This window comes from Macaca thibetana, chromosome 2, assembly GCF_024542745.1.
Source record: "Macaca thibetana thibetana isolate TM-01 chromosome 2, ASM2454274v1, whole genome shotgun sequence".
NCBI classification, from domain to species: domain Eukaryota; kingdom Metazoa; phylum Chordata; class Mammalia; order Primates; family Cercopithecidae; genus Macaca; species Macaca thibetana.
This window is the reverse complement of record NC_065579.1, coordinates 20,710,752-20,732,376: the sequence shown is the minus strand read 5'-3', so window position 1 is coordinate 20,732,376 and position 21,625 is coordinate 20,710,752. Positions and strand designations below refer to the sequence as shown.

The following is a 21,625-nucleotide window of genomic DNA, read 5'->3' as shown; positions in this document are numbered from 1 at the left end:
CTGGGATTACAGGCTTGAGCCATCGCGCCCGGCCTGTAGACATATATTTATTCCATCTACATTTATGGCCAACCATAGTTACTAGAGGTCCTTAAGAGATACATTTTAATAACAATTAAATACATATAATAAATATAACATATAAATATTTAAAAATATTTATTTACTAACTTTTTAGTTTAAAAAAAAATCAATAAAGACCAAAATAAAAATAAAGTCCAAATTACTGAGAGCTACATTAAATGTAAATAATCCAAATAAAGGGTAGAAACTGTCAGTTTAGATAAAAAAGCAGTAAGTAAAGTTATTGTACGCTTTTTAACTAGAAAAAGCTACCACTGATATTGCATTATCCTAACTTTGCAGTATAACAACAAAATAGTTACGAAAGGCAGTCTCTGCTTTTGCCCACTAGATGAAACTGAATCAGGAAAACCACAGAGCTAGGAGCACTATGTCAAATATCAAATGAGTGTTCAGTGAAGAGGGATGTGAAGTACAAGGTCAACTAATCTGCAACTATGTACACAATTTAAAATGTTAATAGGCTGAAATACAAATGATTAATGACATTCTTTTCCTAAAAAATTCCGTAAGATGGTCAGAAAATAAGTACTTCAAGAAACTTAGGACTGCCATCTTTATATGTGGTTTGAATGTACAGTTGATCCTCATTATTCATGGGATTCCATATTTGCGAAGTTGCTGACTCACTAACATTTACTTGTAACCACAAAATCAATACTTATAGAGATTTCATGCCATTTTTCAGACAGGCACAGAGCAGTATAAAATTTGAGTTGCCCGACACTCATGTACCCAGGTAAGGCTGAAAAATGTGATACTCTGACATCTTATTTCAGCTGCCAATATATTAATCTCATAAAGTAAATAATCACCTTTTAAATTAAAAGAGGGACAACGTAACAAAACATATTGAACTAAAATGATTTGTTTAAACATCTTCCAGTACTCAGCCTAGCAGATGGTAAGTACTCGATAAATGTCTATGGAATTAAATCTCAACTACCATAAAACAAAAATTCCAAATGTAAAAGCTAATTATACAGGGTTTCTTTTTGGAATTATAGATACGTTTTGAGAATTAGACAGTGGCATTGGTTGCATAACATAGTGAACACATTAAAAAAAATTGTATACTTTAAAATGGTCAATTTTATATTATGTGAATCTCAATTAAAAAGTAATAAGAAATAAATACAACAAAACAATTTTATTTTAATGAAACTATTTCCTTCAGAACATAAAGAAAAGTGGAAATTAAAGAGTCAAATTCCCATTACTGCACTGGGAATTACAAAGTTGTTCTTCCAATTAGTACTAATGAGTCTTGGCACAGAAGCCCCAATGCACCAAGATAAAAATAAATGCTATGAGTGTGCAGTTTAGAAAGACTAGATAAAATAAATAAAAACACACTAGAATCCAAAGATTGGTTGATTAAGGTTTATTGTGTTTTCTTCTTTTACAATTGCCTCCAGTGTCCTGTTGTAATTTTTTCCTTTTTCTTTCCTTTTTCTTCTGCCCTTACTTTATTCTATCAAGACCATATTTACTCGAACTCTCTTAGATAAACTTAATCTATCCCTCAAACTTGATACCAAACTTATAGATGTGCACAAAGTATGCAGAGCTTAGTGCCTGTGATAACCAAAGGAAGCGAAGGAACATTCAGGTTACATATAGGTGAGGGTTGACATTAAACATTAAATATATTACTGTACATTTGAATTAGTAAAATTACTGCTAAAAATTTTAACCTCCCTAGCTCCTATAATTCACAGGATCTAACAATAAGCTTCTAGATAACTGAGGTTCTTTTTGGAAACCCTAACAAGCCTAGACTCTTACAGCCAATCTTTAGAGTTAAAAAAAAAAAAATCTTTTAGAGTTAAAAAAAACAAATCTTACAATATAAATGAAAACATTTACAACATAAATGAAACTTTCTCTTTTTTTAAATAAGCAATAACTCAATATAGTAGTAGCTCTCACAAAAGAGTTTAACTTAAGGATATAGTTCCTAAAAACATCCCCCAAAAATGTCTATCAAAATATTTGCCATGAACACCACCTCAACCATGTGTTCATGGTTAACATCATCAATAGTAAGTCATGTTGATATCATACACAGATATGGTGCGCTGAAAAGGGAACGTTACTTCTGTAGTATGCTTCCCAAATATCCATAACCTCCACCTATTCATGCCATAACATCATACTAAACCCAAACTGAGAAACACTGTACAAAATATCTAACCACTACTTTTCAAAAGTGTCAAGGTCATGAAAAACAAAAAAAGAATGAGAAACTGGTATAGATTAGGAGACTGAGGAGACTTGTAACTAAATGTACTGTTACAGATCCTAAACTGGATCAACTGAATCCTAGAACAGAAAAAGGCCATTAGTGGAAAAACTAGTGAAGCCTAAATAAAATCTGTGGTTTAACAGTAACCTAGTAATTAGTCAGATTCTAATTAGTAATTAACCAATGTTAATTTCTTCATTTACACAAACATATGATGGCTGCGCAAAATGTTAACATTAGGAGAAACTGGGTGAAGTGTACGGAGGAACTATGTGCTTTCTTTGCAGCTATTCCGTAAATCTAAAATTATTTTCAAAAGAAAAGAAACCATTTGCCAGGACTTCTTCCTGTCTAAGGAAGAAAGATGGGCAAGTAACTCAGTTGCTCTACAACTCTATGCAGAGGTTATTGCAACATTTTAAAAGGCTAATGTAACACCTATAAAATGAATGCTGAGATGACAACAAATGATAACTGTCGTTTATTAGTCTGGCACTCTAGTGTACTCATAACACAAATTATTTAGCCTGCTAGAAATGAAAAAAATAAGAGTTAACTAATTTTGTGACTGTGTCCTTTCAGTCTTCCAAGTTAAGGTAATTAATGGTAACCATCACTAAATTTTGAAAAGCATTCTGAACTCTATCTTTTGCCAATACTTTCAAGTGGCACTCTTCTAAATGTATGCTTTACCTTACAACAAAAACAAAAAAAACTCAACAAATATGAGGTAAAACTTAAAAGGATACTTACAAACATTAATTAGTAATTTATCCTGCTAAGCAAAGTAAGCTATTTTAAATCAACTTACTTTCTAGTTCTTCTTTTTCAAACTTGGTGTTCACAGTTGAGCTAGTTTTGCCAAGATCCACAACAGCTTCTTCATCAGGACCCTAAAAACAAATAATTCTCATTAACTCATGAGATAACAATCAATTGAGGACCTATTATATGCATCCTTTGAAATGGCAACAAAATATAAAACAGACTGCTTTCTCTCAAATAACTGAACTCTTATTACAGCTAACTGCATTCTTTTAAAATTACGTTTATAGGCTTTTTAAATCCACAGAAGATCATTCAAAAGTCTCATAGTAAGAAGTGAAATGGCAAAGATTTTTAAATGGATTTCCATGCAAATACTAAATAACTGGTAATATATTCATTTCATCCTCAAAAGACAGACCTTCCAGGGTCAGAGATTAAAGAAAATGTGATGTGAGGGGAATCCTTAGATGTCAACATGGAATGCTTTCTTTCTTGATCTTTGCTCTTAAGTCTCCTAAATAACAGGAAACAGTTATACCGGATTGAATTATGGTCAAACATAAAATTGTCAAAAATGAGCAGACTCAACATGTAGTACCACTTTAACTGATTAATCAAGGGCTAACAAAAGTTAAAAGAACTTTTTCTTTTCCCCTAAAGTAAAATGCATGCCAAAATTTAACCTCTAGGGAAATTCTAGCTTCAGTTGTGGAAATCCCACCTTCATAATTTTGTTCTCTTTTCAGTTCAACAAAAAGACTAAACATATTTATTATAAAATGTAGAGGCTATTTTTAAAAGGATAAAATTTTAGCTTTAACTTCCCTTCTCAACTTGCAATAACTTTCAAAAGGACATTCTAATCATTAACTACTTATTATTAACTTATTATGCACAAGACTCTATGCCACTGCTAGAGAGAGAACAACAAATACCCTTCCCTCAAAAAGTCTTTGAAGCCGAGCGAGGTTGCTCACACCTGTAATTGCATCACTTTGGGAGGCCAAGGTGGGTGGATCACCTGAGGCTGGAGTTCGAGACCAGCCTGACCAACATAGAGAAACCCCGTCTCCACTAAAAATACAAAATGAGCCGGGTGTGGTGGAGCGTGCCTGTAATCCCAGCTACTCAGGAGGCTGAGGCAGGAGAATCGCTTAAACCCGGGAGGCGGAGGTTTTGGTAAGCCAAGATCGTGCCACTGCACTCCAGCCTGGGCAACAAGAGCGAAACTCTGCCTAAAAAACAAAAAAAAAGTGTTTGAAATCTAGTCCTGGTTTCTAGCCGGACCAGCTACAGCTTGCTCTGGACCCATGCCCAGCATGGGGCTACTGGAGCTATGCAGGGAAACCCTTGCTGACCTCTACCAGAGCTGGCTAGGCACTTCCACACTTTTTCACAATGCATACAAAGTAAATTGAGATACAACTGTTGCTGCTATGGAAACCCTCAGTGTCCAAATTCTCAGTAAGTAAACTCAGGAACTGAACTATTTGATTAAATTTTCAAATAAATTCCTTGCTATCCAAACTACCACTACTGACTTACCCAAAACTCAGAACAGGACACAGTATATTAAGAAAATGCAGATCTTCTGATATCCAAATTTACTTTCTAAAGGCTAGATATCCAAACTGTATATCAAATACATTTGGATATCAGGACATACATGTATACGACTCTGAATGATTCTTCAATTTAATATAGGTAACAGATGTTAAATGACTTGCTATAGTTCCATATTTAAAGGAGTGGGAGCAGGCCATGTAGACCATGAGACAATTTCATAGAATGGACTAAGAAGATGGGCTGGGTGTGATGGTTCACACCTGAAATCCCAATACTTTGGGAGGCTGAAGTAGGAGTATCACTTGAGTCCAGGAGTTTGAGACCAGCCTGAACAACATAGCAAGAACCCCATCTCCATTTATTTAATACAATTTTTAATTAAAAGGAAACTTAAGGCTAGGGACGGTGGCTCACATCTGTAATCCCAATACTTTGGGAGGCCGAGGTTGGTGCATCACCTGAGGTCAGGAGTTCGACACCAGCCTGGCCAATGTGGCAAAACCCCATCTCCACTAAAAACGAAAAAATTAGCCAGGCATGGTGGCAGGCACCTGTAACCCCAGCTACTCAGGAGGCTGAGGCAGGAGAATCACTTGAACCCAGGAGGCAGAAGTTGCAGTCAGCCAAGACCACGTCACTGCACCCCAGCCTGGGAGACAAAGACTCCATCTCAAGAAAGAAAAAAAAAATTTTTTTAATAAAAAACGAGACAGACAAATTAATCAAGTCACTTTACAGCATTCACTTCCTCAGCAACAAGGAAAAGCCAAAGTAGGAAACCAAACCAAACCCCAAAAGTGCAAGAATGAATAATAATTTCCATCCATCAACCAAGTCATATTCTAAAATCTTTAGCTACATGTTCCAATGACTTCATGTCATTTAGTCTCTGAACATGCACAGGTACAAAAGATAAGCTCTCCTAAGTAAAAAGGCACAGAAGTTGCATCCTGAGAGGTAGCATACTGCCTATTCTAAAAGGGATTAACTGCTCCCATTCCAAACTTTCATTTAGGTTGCACAATTGCCAGGATATGAAGCAAAACAATTAACTCTCACCTTCAAATAACAACAAAAAAGACTCAAAAACAGCTTAAGTTATATAATCTCCCAACACTTTATATTATTTACTATACTTATTTAAAATACACATAACCTTTGACCTCTAAATATCTATCATAGATAAATGCTCCCACATGTACCAAACATGACATGTTAAAAAAAAAAAAAAAGAGCACATCATCTCATGGTCTACACAGGCTGCTCCCACTACATACTGTATGTGAAGTCTTGGGCAAGAGAAAGTTCAACTTCTCTGAACTTTCATTTTCACTGAGGCATTGTTTCAATATTTAAAAAAATGAAGCAAAAATGTGTGCCAATAGTAAGGAGACAATCTCAAACCAAGGAGTGCTAGGAAACAGTTTGAGAAACCAGACTCAAAAAAAAATGGAAGTAGATCTATATGTCCTGGTAAGAAAAGGTCTCAAAGATATCTGTTTAGTGCAAAAGCACATTGTAGTGAATAAGATCAAGTTTATGTTAAAAATATTTACAAGACTAAACCAAAATTTTATTTCCATACACATGTTTTCATATGTATTTATTTGTATTAAGTAAAAAGCAGCAGAAAAGGCTTGATGGGATCCACACCAAATTCTTAACTCCTCGTTTCTGGAAAGGGAACTGGGTTTGAATGGAAGCCAAGTTAGAATATTAATTTATTGTTATCGTTTCGGTTTTCAATAAGAATGTTTTCATGTGTAACTTGCATAACTAAATTTTTTTTTTTTTTTTGGAGACAGTCTCATTCTGTCGCCCAGGCTGAAGGGCAGCTTTTGGGAGGCCGAAGCAGGCAGATCCCTTGAGGTCAAGAGTTCAAGACCAGCCCCGCCAACATGGCGAAACCCTGTCTCTACTAAAAACACAAAAATTAGCTGAGTGCAGTAGAGCGTGCCTTTAATTCCAGTTACTTGGCTCGAACCCAGGCAGTGGAGGTTGCAGTGAGCGCACAGAGTGCCACTGCACTCTAGCCTGGGCAACAGAATGAGACCTTGTCTCAAAAAAAACAAAAAACAAAACCTAGTTCATAAATTTAAAAACCCAGCATCAACACATTATAAAATCAAAATTCAATTCAACATGCAAACTCCAGTAAAATCAAATCTAGTTTTGTGAGAAACAGATTTAGGCCTTCATAAGATATTTTACTAATTCCTCTCATAGTTATTTATCTTGCCTGAAAAAGCAAAATCCACAATTTAAATTTTTGTTGGTCAATCAAAAACAACACTTAACATGCCAAAGGCAAAGTATTAGGGAAAAAAGATGTTCAAATATTCCTTTAAAATATATTGTAAATCTAGTCTAACATCCTTTTGACACCCTGAGGTTTACAAAAATTCATTAAAACAGCCATCAGAGATCCCCGTCACAAATTAATTTTTCCATTATATAAGACATATGACTATAGTATAAAGTAATGCCTCCCATAAATTATGATTAACCATATGGAGTAATTTCACAGTTATCGAACACTTTAGCTTCAAAACACACTTAACCATTAAGATAAAGTGATTTCTTTCCTAATATTTTAACCAAATAATTTTTAAAGACTCATTCAAGTAATATTAACTAACCAAAGAGTGAGTTTTATAGAAGAATAAAGATGCTACAAATATTTTTAACTTTACACAAGGAATTACTCTTCAACAGATGACTTCCACACCCAAGGACACAGAGGATGATACTATTCTAAGCCAGTGCTAATAAGCCTGACATTTCTTCAAGCTTCACTATTAAACTCTGATTCAAATTTGTTTGTAAATAAAAGACAAGATCATAATTAGGTACATACAGGTAACTTCTTCTCCAGACGAAATCTTTCCATAGTTATATAGAAATGCCTTGTTTCTGATGATGTAATGCAGTAAGTCCCTTGAAGATTCCAGGGACAGTGAGCACATATCTGATTTAGGTCACTGTGCTTTGCAGAGATGAACTCTTCTAAGTTACTTTTATGGTACAGCCAATCACCGTGTTCTAAGTTACCTAATCTTCCAAGCTAATAACTACAACTTACACAGGGTCACAGCATAACAAATTTGGAAAGTAATATATACATTTAGTTATAAGTAAAAATACCAAGAGGAATGCAGCAATCCGTTTTCAACTAAAACCTTTCTGCAATGTTATACAAGAGTGTATACTCTAAGAATATATGTGGATGGACGTGTGAGAGTATGGTTTATAATTATTTTAACCAAAAACCAAAGTATTAACATGGACAATAGCTAGAAAAAAAAAATAAGTAGCACCCCTCTAACTACTGGACTTGGGATTCTCTACATTCTTAAAAATTCCTAAGACCTCAAAGGGCCTTTGTTTATACAAGTTACCACATCAGGATTAAAACAGAAAACTTCAAAGTAGTTATTCAGAATTACTTAAACCATAATAAAGCCATTACATGTTAATATACATAACACTGTAATGAAAATAACTTTTCAAAAGCAAGACAAAACTTAAGAGGAATACCTCTGTTTTACATTTTTACAAATCTCTTCAACTATCTAACTTAATAGAAGACAACTGGATTCTCATATCTACTTCTGCAGTCAATCTGATGTGATCCACCCTTGGTTAAAGCACATTTAAAAATCCAGATTCACACAGATATTCTGCTGGAAAGGGGAGGCATATTTCAATATTCTCTTCAGGTAGTTATGGACATTCCTCTTTGATACTTCATCAAACTCAACAAGTATATTGTTTCTTAAAAGTTAGTTGCAACGTAGAATCTGAAACTATTCCAAATGAACATTTTATACATTGTTACATCAAAATTCATTTGTCTACTATGCACTTTGAATGGATCTCTCACATGTTCAGAATGTATGTGTTCACTGGGTATTAGAGCTTTTCCATATGTCACATTTCATTAAACAATATCAAAATTTTTAAAAAATCACACTTGTAAATAATATCACCAACAATCTCTTAAGTCTAAGTATTCAGAAATTGTCAAAGTCAGGTTAGCAGATGCAAGTTTTCCAAAATTCTAACTTTTGCCTGAAAGCTGGAATTATTATCATGGGTAAAAATACTATCAGTTGTTTTTTTTTGAAGTTACAACTTCGCTTCATTCATTTTTGACAAAATATCTGTCAAATGCCCACGTATGATTAACCATAGTCTGTCAGTTTTTCTTTCAGGTAAAAACGGTGTTCCATGAAAATAACAGCTAGATGAGTTCACAATTCAGGCAATTAACCAGTGATTTTTCTCCAAACAATCATTCTATTTGGATACACAGCAGAAATGTTTTTACGAATGCTTATTTTGTCATTCAGAATATTAAAGCAATACACAAAGGCAAAAATTTAATAAGATAATTAGTTTTTACTGCTTCATCAAAGTGCTCTTTGTATATATAGATTTGCTTCTTGGTACCCTCAATTCTATAAGGTAGCAAAATAGATGATATTTAATATTTTCTATAAAAATATCTATATTCCACAGCTAAAGTCTTACTACCCAGCTCATCCTGGAGAATTCACTGATGACGTGCACAAAATAAGTAACACAATAAGAAATTATTCTTTCACAACTTTACATAGGGAGACTGACTCTAGGTAACAGGTGATAGACACGTCATACACTTCAAATACAACTAAAGCTTCTAAACTTCTCCAAGAATACAAATCCCAGGAACATCAACAGCTACATAACATATATAATTAATTACATATTTGAAATCTTCACCCTTGTTACATGTGATATATACTTGGCAAATAAATATAAATCTGAAGAATCAAATACAAGAGTAAGACATATGTCAGTCAATGACTTTTTAAAATTCTCAATACATTAAGCCCCAAAGAATATCTGAAAACAATCAGGTTAAAAACCAATTTCTGGCTGGGCAAGGTGGCTCATGCCTGTAATCCTAGGACTCTGGGAGGCCAAGGCAGGCAGATCACCTGAGGTCAGGAGTTCAAGACCAGCCTGGCTAACGTGGTGAAACCTCGCACCTGTACTAAAAATACAAAAATTATACTAAAAATACAAAAATTAGCCAGGCATGGTGGTGCCCGCCTGTAATCCCAGCTACTCTGGAGGCTGAGGAAAGAGAATTGCTGGAACCCAGGAGGTGGAGGCTGCAGTGAGCTGAGATCATGCCACTGCACTGTACTCCAACCTGGCAACAGAGTGAGATTCCATCTTAAAAAAAAAAAATTCCAAAATGACCTCTTGAAATATACTTCCTGTGGAAAATCTTGGCCCTCCCCACCAGTACTTAAGAGATTAACCACCTGGTCAAGCACACGTCTGCCCCGTTCCTCTCTTCCCTCACTGGATTATAAAAACCATAAGCATAGGGATTTAAGTGGGAGGAAGGGAAGGTTAAGCAACCTCAGAGGGAAAAGAAGAAGAAACTAGGTGCGCGTACAGACTTTTTAATTTCCCAAATACAAAATACTATACACCAAAATACGGAAGAAACACTTCTCCAACATTTCCCACTGTAAGTAACACTATCATGGACACTACTAAACCAATATTCCAATAAAATTTTTAAAATCAAGGTTTATAGGTGAAATAGGTAAATTAGTTTTAGTTTAATACATTATTTGATAAAATAAAAATATAAAGTAACTCAACAAATCAACGAAACTAACCAGTAGGCTTTTGTTTGGCTAATTCTTTAAAGATTAATTTTCAGTATAATTTTATTTAATAGGAGGCATACACAGACATCTCATTTGATCCCTTAGTCTCTTCATTCCATTTTCAGCCTTCTAATATTTTTATTCTTACAAAAAAGACAGCATTCATTACATATTTACTGTTTTATATATAACTTGTTTTTTTCACTTAAACTACATTTTTAACTAATTTATCAAATTAATCTGTAAATGGTAGAAAAATCCAAGGTTACAAAAGTGCCCCCAAATAAGCAAGTATTCCTCCCATTTCCACTTCCACTTATGAAATATAACCACATTCTGTTGTGTCTTGAACTGTTTTTAGTTGCTACAGTTGCCATTATAACTTTAAATAATTTATTTCACATCTTGGTTCATCAATTTTAGACAGTATCTGTTCCACAATAAGAAAAGAATTTTCTCTAACACAACCCATATCCTTTCATTTACAATCTCTCTTCCACACCTCAGTGTTTTATTTATATATGTGTGTGTATATATATATTTGTGTGTATATATGTGTGTGTGTGTGTGTGTGTGTGTGTATATATATATATTTTTTTTTTTGAGACAGGGTCTTGCTCTGTCACCCAGGCTGGGTGCAGTGGCGCAATCTTGGCTCACTCCAACCTCTGCCTCCCAAGTTCAATCGATTCTCATGTCTCAGCCTCCCTAGCAGCTGGGATTATAGGTGTCCGCCACCACGCCCGGCTAATTTTTCTATTTTAAGTAGAGACCAGGCTTCTCCATGGTGGCTAGGCTGGTTCCAAACTCCTGGCCTCAAGAGATAGCCACCCGCCTAGGCCTCACAAAGTGCTGGGATTATAGGCGTGAGCCACTGCACCCGGCCTATATTTTTTTGTATCAAGAATCATAACATTTACATTCTATTCAATATGTAAAATAAAGCCTTCTAAGCTGTGTCCTCTGGTTAATTCTAAAACTGAAAACTCATATTAAAAAGCATATGAAGTACTAGAATTACTTAAATACGTATAGTCTAGTGCAGAACCAAGAATGAAAATTGGACCATCTGAATCAATGTCACGAAATCCCTACTGCTCACAAGAGACTATTTCAAACATTAAAATAAAGTAGATCCCTCTATTAATTTATTATCAAGGGTGTTTTCCCCTAATTTGTCTGAGTGACGTTCAGCTCATATTATTCCTTTCTCATTTTCATTTAAGGTCTTGAGAAATATGCTTCACAATGAATATATGGGTGATAAAGAAAATCTTTTCATGTTCAAAAATCATTTTACTCGATACGTATTTTGTATAGATACCTTCTCTCAGGTACTGCACCCAGCCTTCAAGAATCTAGTGCTACTGACCAGAAGCCTAATATCCACCAGGTTTTTGTTTGTTTTTCCGTTTCTGGCTCAATAATTTCATCAAGATGTGTCTAGATGTGTGTCTTTTATTATTCCTTCAAGACTCCCAGTAGACCTTTACAACATGACTCACGTATAATGAAAATAAAACGAACCTGTCCAAAAGTAACAAAATTATAACCAGATACCAAGAGCAAACATATTAAAGTGTAAAATACTAAAGATTTCACTTGTTACGTGAGCTGTAGGATTCCACTGTTTATAGGAAAATCCATCAATTTGAATGTGGAGCTACTGTAATGAAAATAGAACAAAAAAACAAAATTATCTTTATTTGCAGATGATGTGACTGTGTACCTAGAATGACATATTCAACCAATTAGCACAAAAAAAAAAATTCATTTGGCCAGGCATGGTGGCTCATGCCTGTAACCCCAGCTACTTGAGAGACTGGCAGGGAATACTGCTTGAACCCAGGAGGCGGAGATTGCAGTGAGCCAAGACCGCGCCACTGCACTCCAGCCTGGGTGACAAAGTGAGACTCTGTCTCAAACAAAAACAAAAACAAAAACCAACAACAACAACAAAATAGATTCAATTGAAGGCAGCCAATTACAAGATAAATTAAAACCAAAAGCTTTTCTTTAAGCAGTAACAGGCCAGGTATGGTGATAATCCTGCAACTTTGGTGGACCAACGCTGGAGGATCGCTTGAGGACAGGATTTTGAGACCAGTCTAGGCAACACAGAAAGACCTCGTTTACAAAAAAACAAAAACAAAAACAAAAAAACAAAACAAACCAACCAATAAAAGATGAATAAATAAGGAAAAAAGGTATACAAAAATGGACTAAGAATATGAACCATGGCTGGGCACAGTGGCTCACATCTGTAATCCCAATACTTTGGGAGGCCGAGGCAGGCAGATCACTTGAGGTCAGGAGTTCGAGACCAGCCTGGCCAACATGGTGAAACACCATCTCCATCAAAAAAAAAAAAAAAATTAGCCAGGCGTTGTGGCATGGTCCTGTAGTCCTGGCTACACGAGAGGCTGCGGTGGGATGATCACTTGAACCTGGGAGGCAGAGACTGTAGTGACCCAAGATTGTACCACTGCACTCCAGCCTGGGAAACAGAGTGCGATTCTATCTTAAAAAAAAAAAAAAAAAAAAAAAAAAAAAAAGTATGAACCAAGTAATTCCCTTATGTAAAAATACCAATGGCCAATAGCTAAAGGGACACTCTCACTAGATGTTTAACAAATGGAATTTAAGACCCATTAGATTAGAAAAACAAATTTTTTTAATGGACCATACATGAGATTTAATTTTTTATTTCCATAAATTTTTTAAATTCACATTTAAAACTAGTAATGATAGGGAGACAGAGACACCCTCGTACTTCCTACTTGGGAATGTAAATTACCCAAAACTTTGGAGAGTAAGCTAGCAAGAATTCATTTACAAATTTGTCAGCATACATTTGGTGCAGCAATATTACTTCTGGGTATCTACTCAACAGAAACAAAACCAACAAAATATAAAGTCAAGAACGTTTGGGATTTTTTAAGACACGTTCGCAGGTACTGGGGAGCTCTGGTCAACCCACTCCTGCTCCTGACTCACATTATGTTCTTGAGTCATTGACGTTTGGTGTCACTGAGGAACAAGTTGGTCAGGAAGCAATACCATAGCCATGCTTCTAAGAACACTGGAAAGAACCAGAGGTGGCGATTCGACAAATCAGAATTATGCTAAGCAGTCGCAACGTAAAATACCTGAAGATGTGTGCTGGCTGGAACAGAGATGCAAAGGAAAAGAATCTTAAAAGGACCAGTTCAGATGCCTAAGACTTTGAGAATCACTACAAGAAAAACGGTGAAGGTCCTAAAACATGGGATTGCTTCCACATGAGAATCTACAAGCAACTCACAGACTTGGAAAGTCCTTCCAAGACTGTTAAACAGATTACTTCCATCACTACTGCACTAGGAATTGAGGCTGAAGTTACCACTGCAGATGCTTAACTATTTAATAAACTCATTACAAGCTGGGTTTAAAAAAATGTTTACTGTTCAAACTGGCAAAAACAAAGAATCTGAAAGCAAAAAGACAGAGGAATGGCTGATTACCATGGAATATTATAACTATACTATGAATAATGAGTTACAATTACAAAGTCCCATGCAATAGATGTCGGTAAAATATTAAGGAAAAAGCAGGGCCCGGTCGCAGTGGCTCATGCCTGTAATCCCAGCACTTTGGGAGGCGAGGCGAAGGCGGAGGTGGGCGGATCACCTGAGGTTAGGAGTAGAGACCAGCCTGGCCAACATGGCGAAACCCCGTCTCTACTAAAAACACAAAAATTAGCGCCGGGCGCACTGGCTCACGCCTGTAATCCCAGCACTTTGGGAAGCCGAAGCGGGCGGATCACGAGGTCAGGAGACCCAGACCATCCTAGCTAACACCATGAAATCCCGTCTCTACTAAAAATACAAAAAATAAAATAAGCCAGGCGTGGTGGCGGGCGCCTGTACCCCAGCTACTCGGGAGGCTGGGCAGGAAAATGGCTTGAACCCGGGAGGCGGAGCTTGCAGTGAGCTGAGATGGCGCCGCTGCATTCCAGCCTGGGTGACAGAGCAAGACTCTGTCTCTTAAAAAAAAAAAAAAAAAAATTAGCCGGATGTGGTGGCAGTTGCAGTGAGCCGAGATCGCACCACTGCACTCCAGCCTGGGCAACAAGAGTGAAACTCCACCTCAACAAAAACAAAAACAAAAAAAGCAAGCAAGCAAGCCCAATGTGGTGGCTAATATATGTAATCCTAGTGACACAGCCAAATAAAAATGGCTCCCAAGAAAATCTACGAGTTGCTTGTGCACTGGGACGCTGAGGATGGGGTGGAGCCGCGAAAGTTCGCGCTATTTGCAAGGGGGAAGAGCCTGACCCCTCCCCTCCTGTTCCCATTTGCAGCGGGGAAGAGCGTGACTCCTCCTGTTCCGGGATAGTAACCTGGAATTCAATTGGTGAGATGGACAGCCTGTTAGCAGGACTCCATCTCACTTTGCTGTGTTGTTGTTTTCGCCCAGTAAGTTCATAACTCCTCACCTTTCAAAATGTCTGCCTGCCTAATCTTTCCCTGCCGTTATCTACAACACCAGCACTTTGGGAGGCCAAGGTGGGCTGATTGCTTGAGCTTAGGGGTTTGAGAGCCAGCCTGGGCAACATAGTGAAACCCTGGTCTCTACCAAACACACGAAAATTAACCAGGCATGCCTGTTATCCCAGCTACTTGGAAGGCGGAGACACGAGAATCGCTAGAACCCAGGAAGCGGAAGCTAGTGAGTGGAGATTGTGCCACTGCACTCCAGCCTGGAGCAAGACTCCGTCTCAAAAAAAAAAAAAAAGAAAACATGCTGTAGTTTTTTAATACCACATTTTCATGTTTTCGTAAGGATAAAACCCATTTGTGAGTGTTTATTTGAACACAAATATAGATACATGTTAGTCTGTTTCAACGAAGATGTTTTTCTTAAGATACTAAAGATCTACTAATTCAATATAACATTTAATATAAAAGATAACTGATAATTCATTATGGGTGAAATAGTGGCATTTTAGTCCGTTCTTCAAAACTACAATCAAGGCGGGGGGCGGTAGCTCACACCAGTAATCCCAGCACTTTGGGATGCCAAGGCAGAGGTCAGGAGTTCAAGACCAGCCTGGCAAACATGGCAAACCCCTATCTCCACTAAAAATACAAAAATTAGCCAGGCGTGGTGGCGGGCGCCTATAATCCCAGCTACTCAGGAGGGTGGGTGAGGCAGGAGAATTGCTTGAACCTGGGAGGCAGAGGTTGCAGTGAGCCGAGATCGCACCACTGCACTCCAGCCTGTGCAACAGAGCGGGACTCCGTCTCAAAAAAAACAAAAAACAAAAAACAAAAGCAAGCCAGCCAGTCCGGCGATGTCTGTAAATCCTAGTAAGACAGTCAAGTAAAAAGAGCTCCCAAAATAATCTACGAGGACTGGGAGGATGGGGGATGGGCTGGAACCGCGAAACGTTCGCGCCATTTGAAGTGGGGGAAGAACCCGGCCCCTCCTATTCCGGGATAGCAACCTGGAATCCAATTGGTGAGATGAACAGCCTGTTAGCCAGGACTCCATTTCACTTTGCTGTGTTGTTCTTTCTTTTTCACCCAATAAATTCGTAACCCCTCACCTTTCAAGGTATCTGTGTGCCTAATCTTTCCAGGCTGTGTGACAAAAACCTGGTTTTTTCTACAATACCAGCACTTTCGGAGGCCAAGGCGGGCGGATTGCTTGAGCTGAGGGGTTTGAGACCAGCTAGGACAACATGGCGGAACGCTGGTCTCTACCAAAAACACGAAAATTATCCAGGCGTGCCTGTAATCCCGGGCACCCAGGAGGCTGAACCATGAGAATAGCTTGAACCCAGGAGGCGGAGTTTACAGTGAATCGAGATGGTGCCACTGCACTCCAAGCCCGGGAAACAGAGCAAGACTCTGTCTCAAAAAAAAAATAGTAATAATAAAAAACAAACCTACAATCAATTCTTGTTTTAAGTAGATACAACTTCAATAAAAAAGCAAGTAACATTTTTGAAAAAACATTTCACAAGGTCAGCTACCTACAGAAGGTGGTTCAAAATTTTCCTAACCATTTTCCCATTTTCCAAAAACTGGTAGGCACAGTAAAAAAAAAAAATAAATAAATAAAATACTAACATTTTTACTGCTTTACAATCATTAAATTATATAATCAAATTAACTGATTTTTTGAAATCTTAAAATCAAGAAAATGAAATACTACATAGCTTAAATTTCTAATTGTGAATTTCAATTGGCCAAAGGGCGGGGGGAAACCAAGAAATTTTAAATTAGGTAGAAAACTGTACAGGAATTAAAGTGATTAAGAAAGCATATGTGGTATCCATTTAAGTTCCTTTACAGATGGGAAATTACTTTTTCTGTATAGGAACGTAATACAGGAATGTAATTAGATGAAATGATACTGCTGACAAAGCAGAGGGCCCATGTTTCTCTTTATATGACAGAAAAGGGGGGGTACATTAAGGTGCACAATTTTAATTATGAGAAGATATGTTTAAATTCTTTAAAATTTTTACTTTCTTGGATGGGTGCGGTGGTTCACGCCTTCAATTCTAGCACTTTGGGAGGCTGAGGTAGGTGGATCACCTGAGGTCAGGAGTTCGAGACCAGCCTGGCCAATATGACAAAGCCCGTCTCTATAAAAAATACCAAAATTAGCCATCTCCATAAAAAAATACCAAAATTAGCTCAGTGTGGTGGTGTGCGCCTGTAGTCCCAGCTACTAGGGAGGCAGAGACAGGAGAATTGCTTGAATCTGGGAGGCAGCAGTTACAGTGAGCCAAGATCCCGCCATTGCATTCCAGTCTGGGCAAAAGAACAAGACTCCGTCTCGAGGAAAAAAAACAAAATTGTTTTATTTTCTTTATATTTTCCTAAACTCTTTAGAAATAGAAGTTTGGGAAGAATAATCTCCATTAATAATGGATGGGTAAGGAAGTTCGTTTTATTTAGTATTCCACAGTCATACACTGTGGTTGTTACTAGCTTTTATAATAGTCTTACACTAAACAATTTTAGAAGCAAGTATTACTCTCCCAAATATGTGAAAGAAACTTGAGACTCAGAAAACTTAAATAATTTTCTCAAGGTCCCATTGCTTCAGCTTGGATAAGATACAATTTAAAATCACGTCCCACCTCCAGGGACAATGCACTTTTCACTGGGCCACTTACAAACATTATTTTTAATTCTCACAAAAACTCCTTATGGTAACACAGCTGATCATTATTCAAATCAGGGGTATCTGATTTCAAAGAGCCCATGTTCATTCCACTAGGCCACATACCTTCCCCTATATTAAACTACATATAATTTTACTCACATGCCTTATTTATGGAATTGTAAGTAAAACATAATTATATCAATCACAAAAATTTTCACTTCATTATTTTAAAACACTTTGCTAGCAATTCAGTATCAGCTAATAAAACTGAAATCACAGCAATAAGCAGCATAAATGTCAACAAGAAAAGAGGAAGGAGAAATCCCATAAAACAAATGGGAAACCTGTCTCACTTCAAAACATATGTTTCAGTGAGGAGTACAGCCAGTCCACTCCTTTCACACTGCTAAATAGCACTGCTGAGTTCACATTGCTTAATTTGGGCAACCATTTCAGTATTTTAACACCACTAAAATTTAGGCTTCACCAATATATAAGATCACCATCTAGTGGTTATGATTAGAACCATGGAATTTTTCTCTCTTGCTATGGTTATGGTTAAGAGAATGACTCTAAAGGCAAAGAAATTCTGAGTTTGAAAAAACTTCTCTAGTAGTTGCTTTAAGAAAGCTGTACATTTAATTTCATTCAGAAAAACAATTACCAAGGCAAAGTACTATTAAATATTTCATTTTTATATTAGCCAAATTTAGGACATAGTAGAGTAGTATTCAGATGGGCACTTTATATGTAAATAAAATCCTCTCAGGTTCAACAGATTCTCCTGCCTCAGCCTCCCAAGTAGCTGGGATTACAGGTGCATGCCACCACACCCAGCTAAGCTAACTTTTGTATTTTTAGTAGAGATGATGTTTCGCCATGTTGGCCGGGCTGGTCTTGAACTCCGGACCTCAAGTGATCCGCCCGCCTCGGCCTCCCAAAGTGTTGGGATTACAGGCATGAGCCACCGAGACCAGCCTTATAAATTCTTATTAAGAGATTAAAACAATCTATACCTGTTTGACAACAGCTTCTAATTAATGACATAATCCAAAAAATTATCTCCACAAATTATATTATATTAGGATAAAATTAAGACTAGATACTGAAAAACTGTACATAAACATGCAATGCAATTTGTCAACCAATTTATTTTGGCTGAAGACAATATATGATCTAAGCTGACCTGTCACACTTAGTCAAGAGACTGAGGTGGAGGATTGCTTGAGCCCAGGAATTAGAGCTGCACTGTGCTTTGAAGCCACCTGTTAATAGCCACTGTACTCCAGCCTAGACAACATGGCTCTAGGAAGAAATTAATAGTAATCATAATAATGTAGGTTCTAGATCTAGTAAGATTGCCTAAATTGAAATCCTGGCTCTTCACTTACTTACTAAGCTGGGTAGATTACTTAGTCTCACTGGATCTGTCTCCTCATCTGTATAATGGGGTAACAACAATACTTATACAAATGATAGGCTAAAAAAAAAATTAAACAAGATGTTGCATGTAATGAATATAGTTTAGAAACATTTCTGGTACAATATAAGCATTCAATGAAATACTAGGGGTGGGGCGTGGTGGCTCACTATTCTCCATTCTGTTCCTTTCTTTTCTAACACTTATAATCCACTAAATTGTTTTTATAAATTATTAGTAAGTCACAATCTGCAGTTTGGAAAAGATTCAATCTGCAGTAAGGAACAGATTCAGAAAATGAATATTTGGGGTATATCCTTCCTGAATTTTATTTAACAATAACTACATTAAAGCAGGCAGAGGCTAGTCGGGATTTCAGCCCCACAGCTATTCTGCTTGGAGAACAAGGTGAAAGGGGGCAAATTTGAAGCTTTTTTTGTTTTTGAGATGGAGTGAATTTCACTCTTGTTGCCCAGGCTGGAGTGCAATGGGGCGATCTTGGTTCACCACAACCTCCGCCTCCTGGGTAACTGGGATTACAGGCATGCACCACCATGCCCCAGCTCATTTTGTACTTTCAGTAGAGATGGGGGTTTCTCCATGTTGGTCAGGCTGGTCTCGAACTCCCAACCTCAGGTGATCCGCTCGCCTTGGCCTCCCAAAGTGCTGGGATCACAGATACACCATCAACAAAGTGAGTAATAAAATTCCCATTACAGGTCCCAGGCCTGCATTTTATAAACTGTGGTTCACGTTACTTTGTTTCAGATGACAAACTAAAGCAAAAGCTTTGACATTTGAGTGACTGAAGGCATTAAACAGTAAATGACTCCTAACCAACAGGCCCAACAAAAATTTGTCAACCAATGCTCATCTTCTACACTTGATATGCCATTCCTGTGAGGCCGATTGAAAAAGCTGAAAATATTATCATTCTGGCTTTATATGAAAATCTTCTCAATGAACAGTATTTACTCCTCCAATCAGCTATTTATTCTAGATTAGCAGAGAGGCAGCAATCCCCCATCTGAAATTCACTGCTACCAAATTACAATCTCAAACTGCCCCTCACTGTTCACATCTCATAACCATAACAAAGAAAGCACTGGCATGGTATAAAACAATCCCTCAGTGCTAATCCAGTCAATACTCATTTCTTAACCTTTTAAGCCATTTATTGCTAAACCAATTCAATTAGCAAATGATAGCAAATAAATTATATAAAAATTGAATACATAAGCTGAAGTCAGTGACAAGATATTAAATTTAAAAATGTCTTTTTTAAATTGAATGCAGCTGGTTGCAGCAACGCACACCTGTAATCCCAGCGCTTTGGGAGGACAAAGCAGGCTGAACACCTGAGGTCAGAAGTTCGAGACCAACCTGGCGAAACCCTATCTGTACAGGTTGCATCACTGCACTCCAGCCTGGGCGACAGAATGAGACTCCGTCTCAAAATATATACATATAAATAAAAATACATATAGAAATAAAAATAAAATTAAATAAATTGAATGCAATGATATAGTGTATAATTTGCATTTTTAGCCGTGATCTGAAATGACGAAATTTAATCTCAAAATAATTTCCTCCACTCCTTTTACGACTTTATCTCCCACCTCTTGCCATCACACCTCCAATACGAATTCACATTCCGATGGGCCTATACTTTGCTATGGAATCATATTAAAATACTGTTTTAATTTCTAATCAATGAAACAATTTCTATTTGTATCTTACCTCTATCGAAATTGCTTTTCAAAAAAGAATTGAATCAGGCTGGGCACAGTGGCTCATGCCTATAATCCCAGCACTTTGGCAGGCCAAGGCGGGAGGATCATCTGAGGTTAGGAGTTTGAGACCAGCCTGGCCAACATGGCGAAACCCCATCTATACTAAAAATACAAAAATTTAGCTGGGTGTGGTAGCACAAGCTAATAATCCCAGCTACTCGGGAGGCTGAGGCAGGGGAATCGCTTGAATCTGGGAGGCGGAGGTTGCAGTGAGCCCAGATCACACCACTGCACTCCAGCCTGGGCGACAGAGGGAGACTCTGTCTCAAAAAAAAAAAAAAAAAAAAAAAAAAAAAGATTAGAATCGGCTTAAAAAATGGAAGAAAATATCTATCTCAAAAATTGATAAGCTGGGCATGGTATGTGTGTATGCACCATTAGTCTCAACTACTTGGGAGGCTGAGGCCAGAGGACCACTTGAGCCCAGGAGTTCAAGGCTCCTGTGCACTATGATTATGCCTGTGAATAGCCACCACATTCTCACCTGTGCAACATAGCAAGACCTCATCTCTTAAAAAAAAAAAAAAACAAAAATTGCAATTAATAAAGTCAGTACATATACGACCGGCTCTTTAAAACAAGTTGAATTACTTTAAAATTCCTACTTTAATGACCCCTTTGAGAAATCACACTTTTGTAAAATAGAAAGGCAGCTTGTGGTCAGGCTCACACCCATAATCACAACACTTTGGAAGGCCAAGGTAGGCATATCACTTGAGCTCAGGAGTTCGAGACCAGCCTGGGCAACATGGCAAAACCAAAAATACAAAAAATTAGCCAAGTGTGGTGGTGCACGCCTGTAGTCCCAGCTACTTGGGAGACTGAGGTGGGAGGACTGTTTGAGCCAGGGCGGGGCGGGGGGTGGAGGCTGTAGTGAGCCGAGATCATACCAGCACTCCAGCCTGGGTGA

At 37.4% G+C, this 21,625-nt stretch overlaps 1 protein-coding gene across 7 annotated transcripts in view; it reads right to left on the bottom strand.

Annotated features, from left to right (window-relative positions):
• SLC4A7 (solute carrier family 4 member 7) overlaps window positions 1-21,625 on the bottom strand; it is a 107,243-nt gene that overhangs the window by 75,078 nt on the left and 10,540 nt on the right. For all 7 annotated transcript variants that reach the window (XM_050779450.1, XM_050779453.1, XM_050779449.1 and 4 more), the window contains exon 2: window positions 3,144-3,225. In XM_050779450.1, coding sequence (XP_050635407.1) covers window positions 3,144-3,225 — 82 coding nt within the window. The remainder of the gene's footprint in view (window positions 1-3,143; window positions 3,226-21,625) is intronic.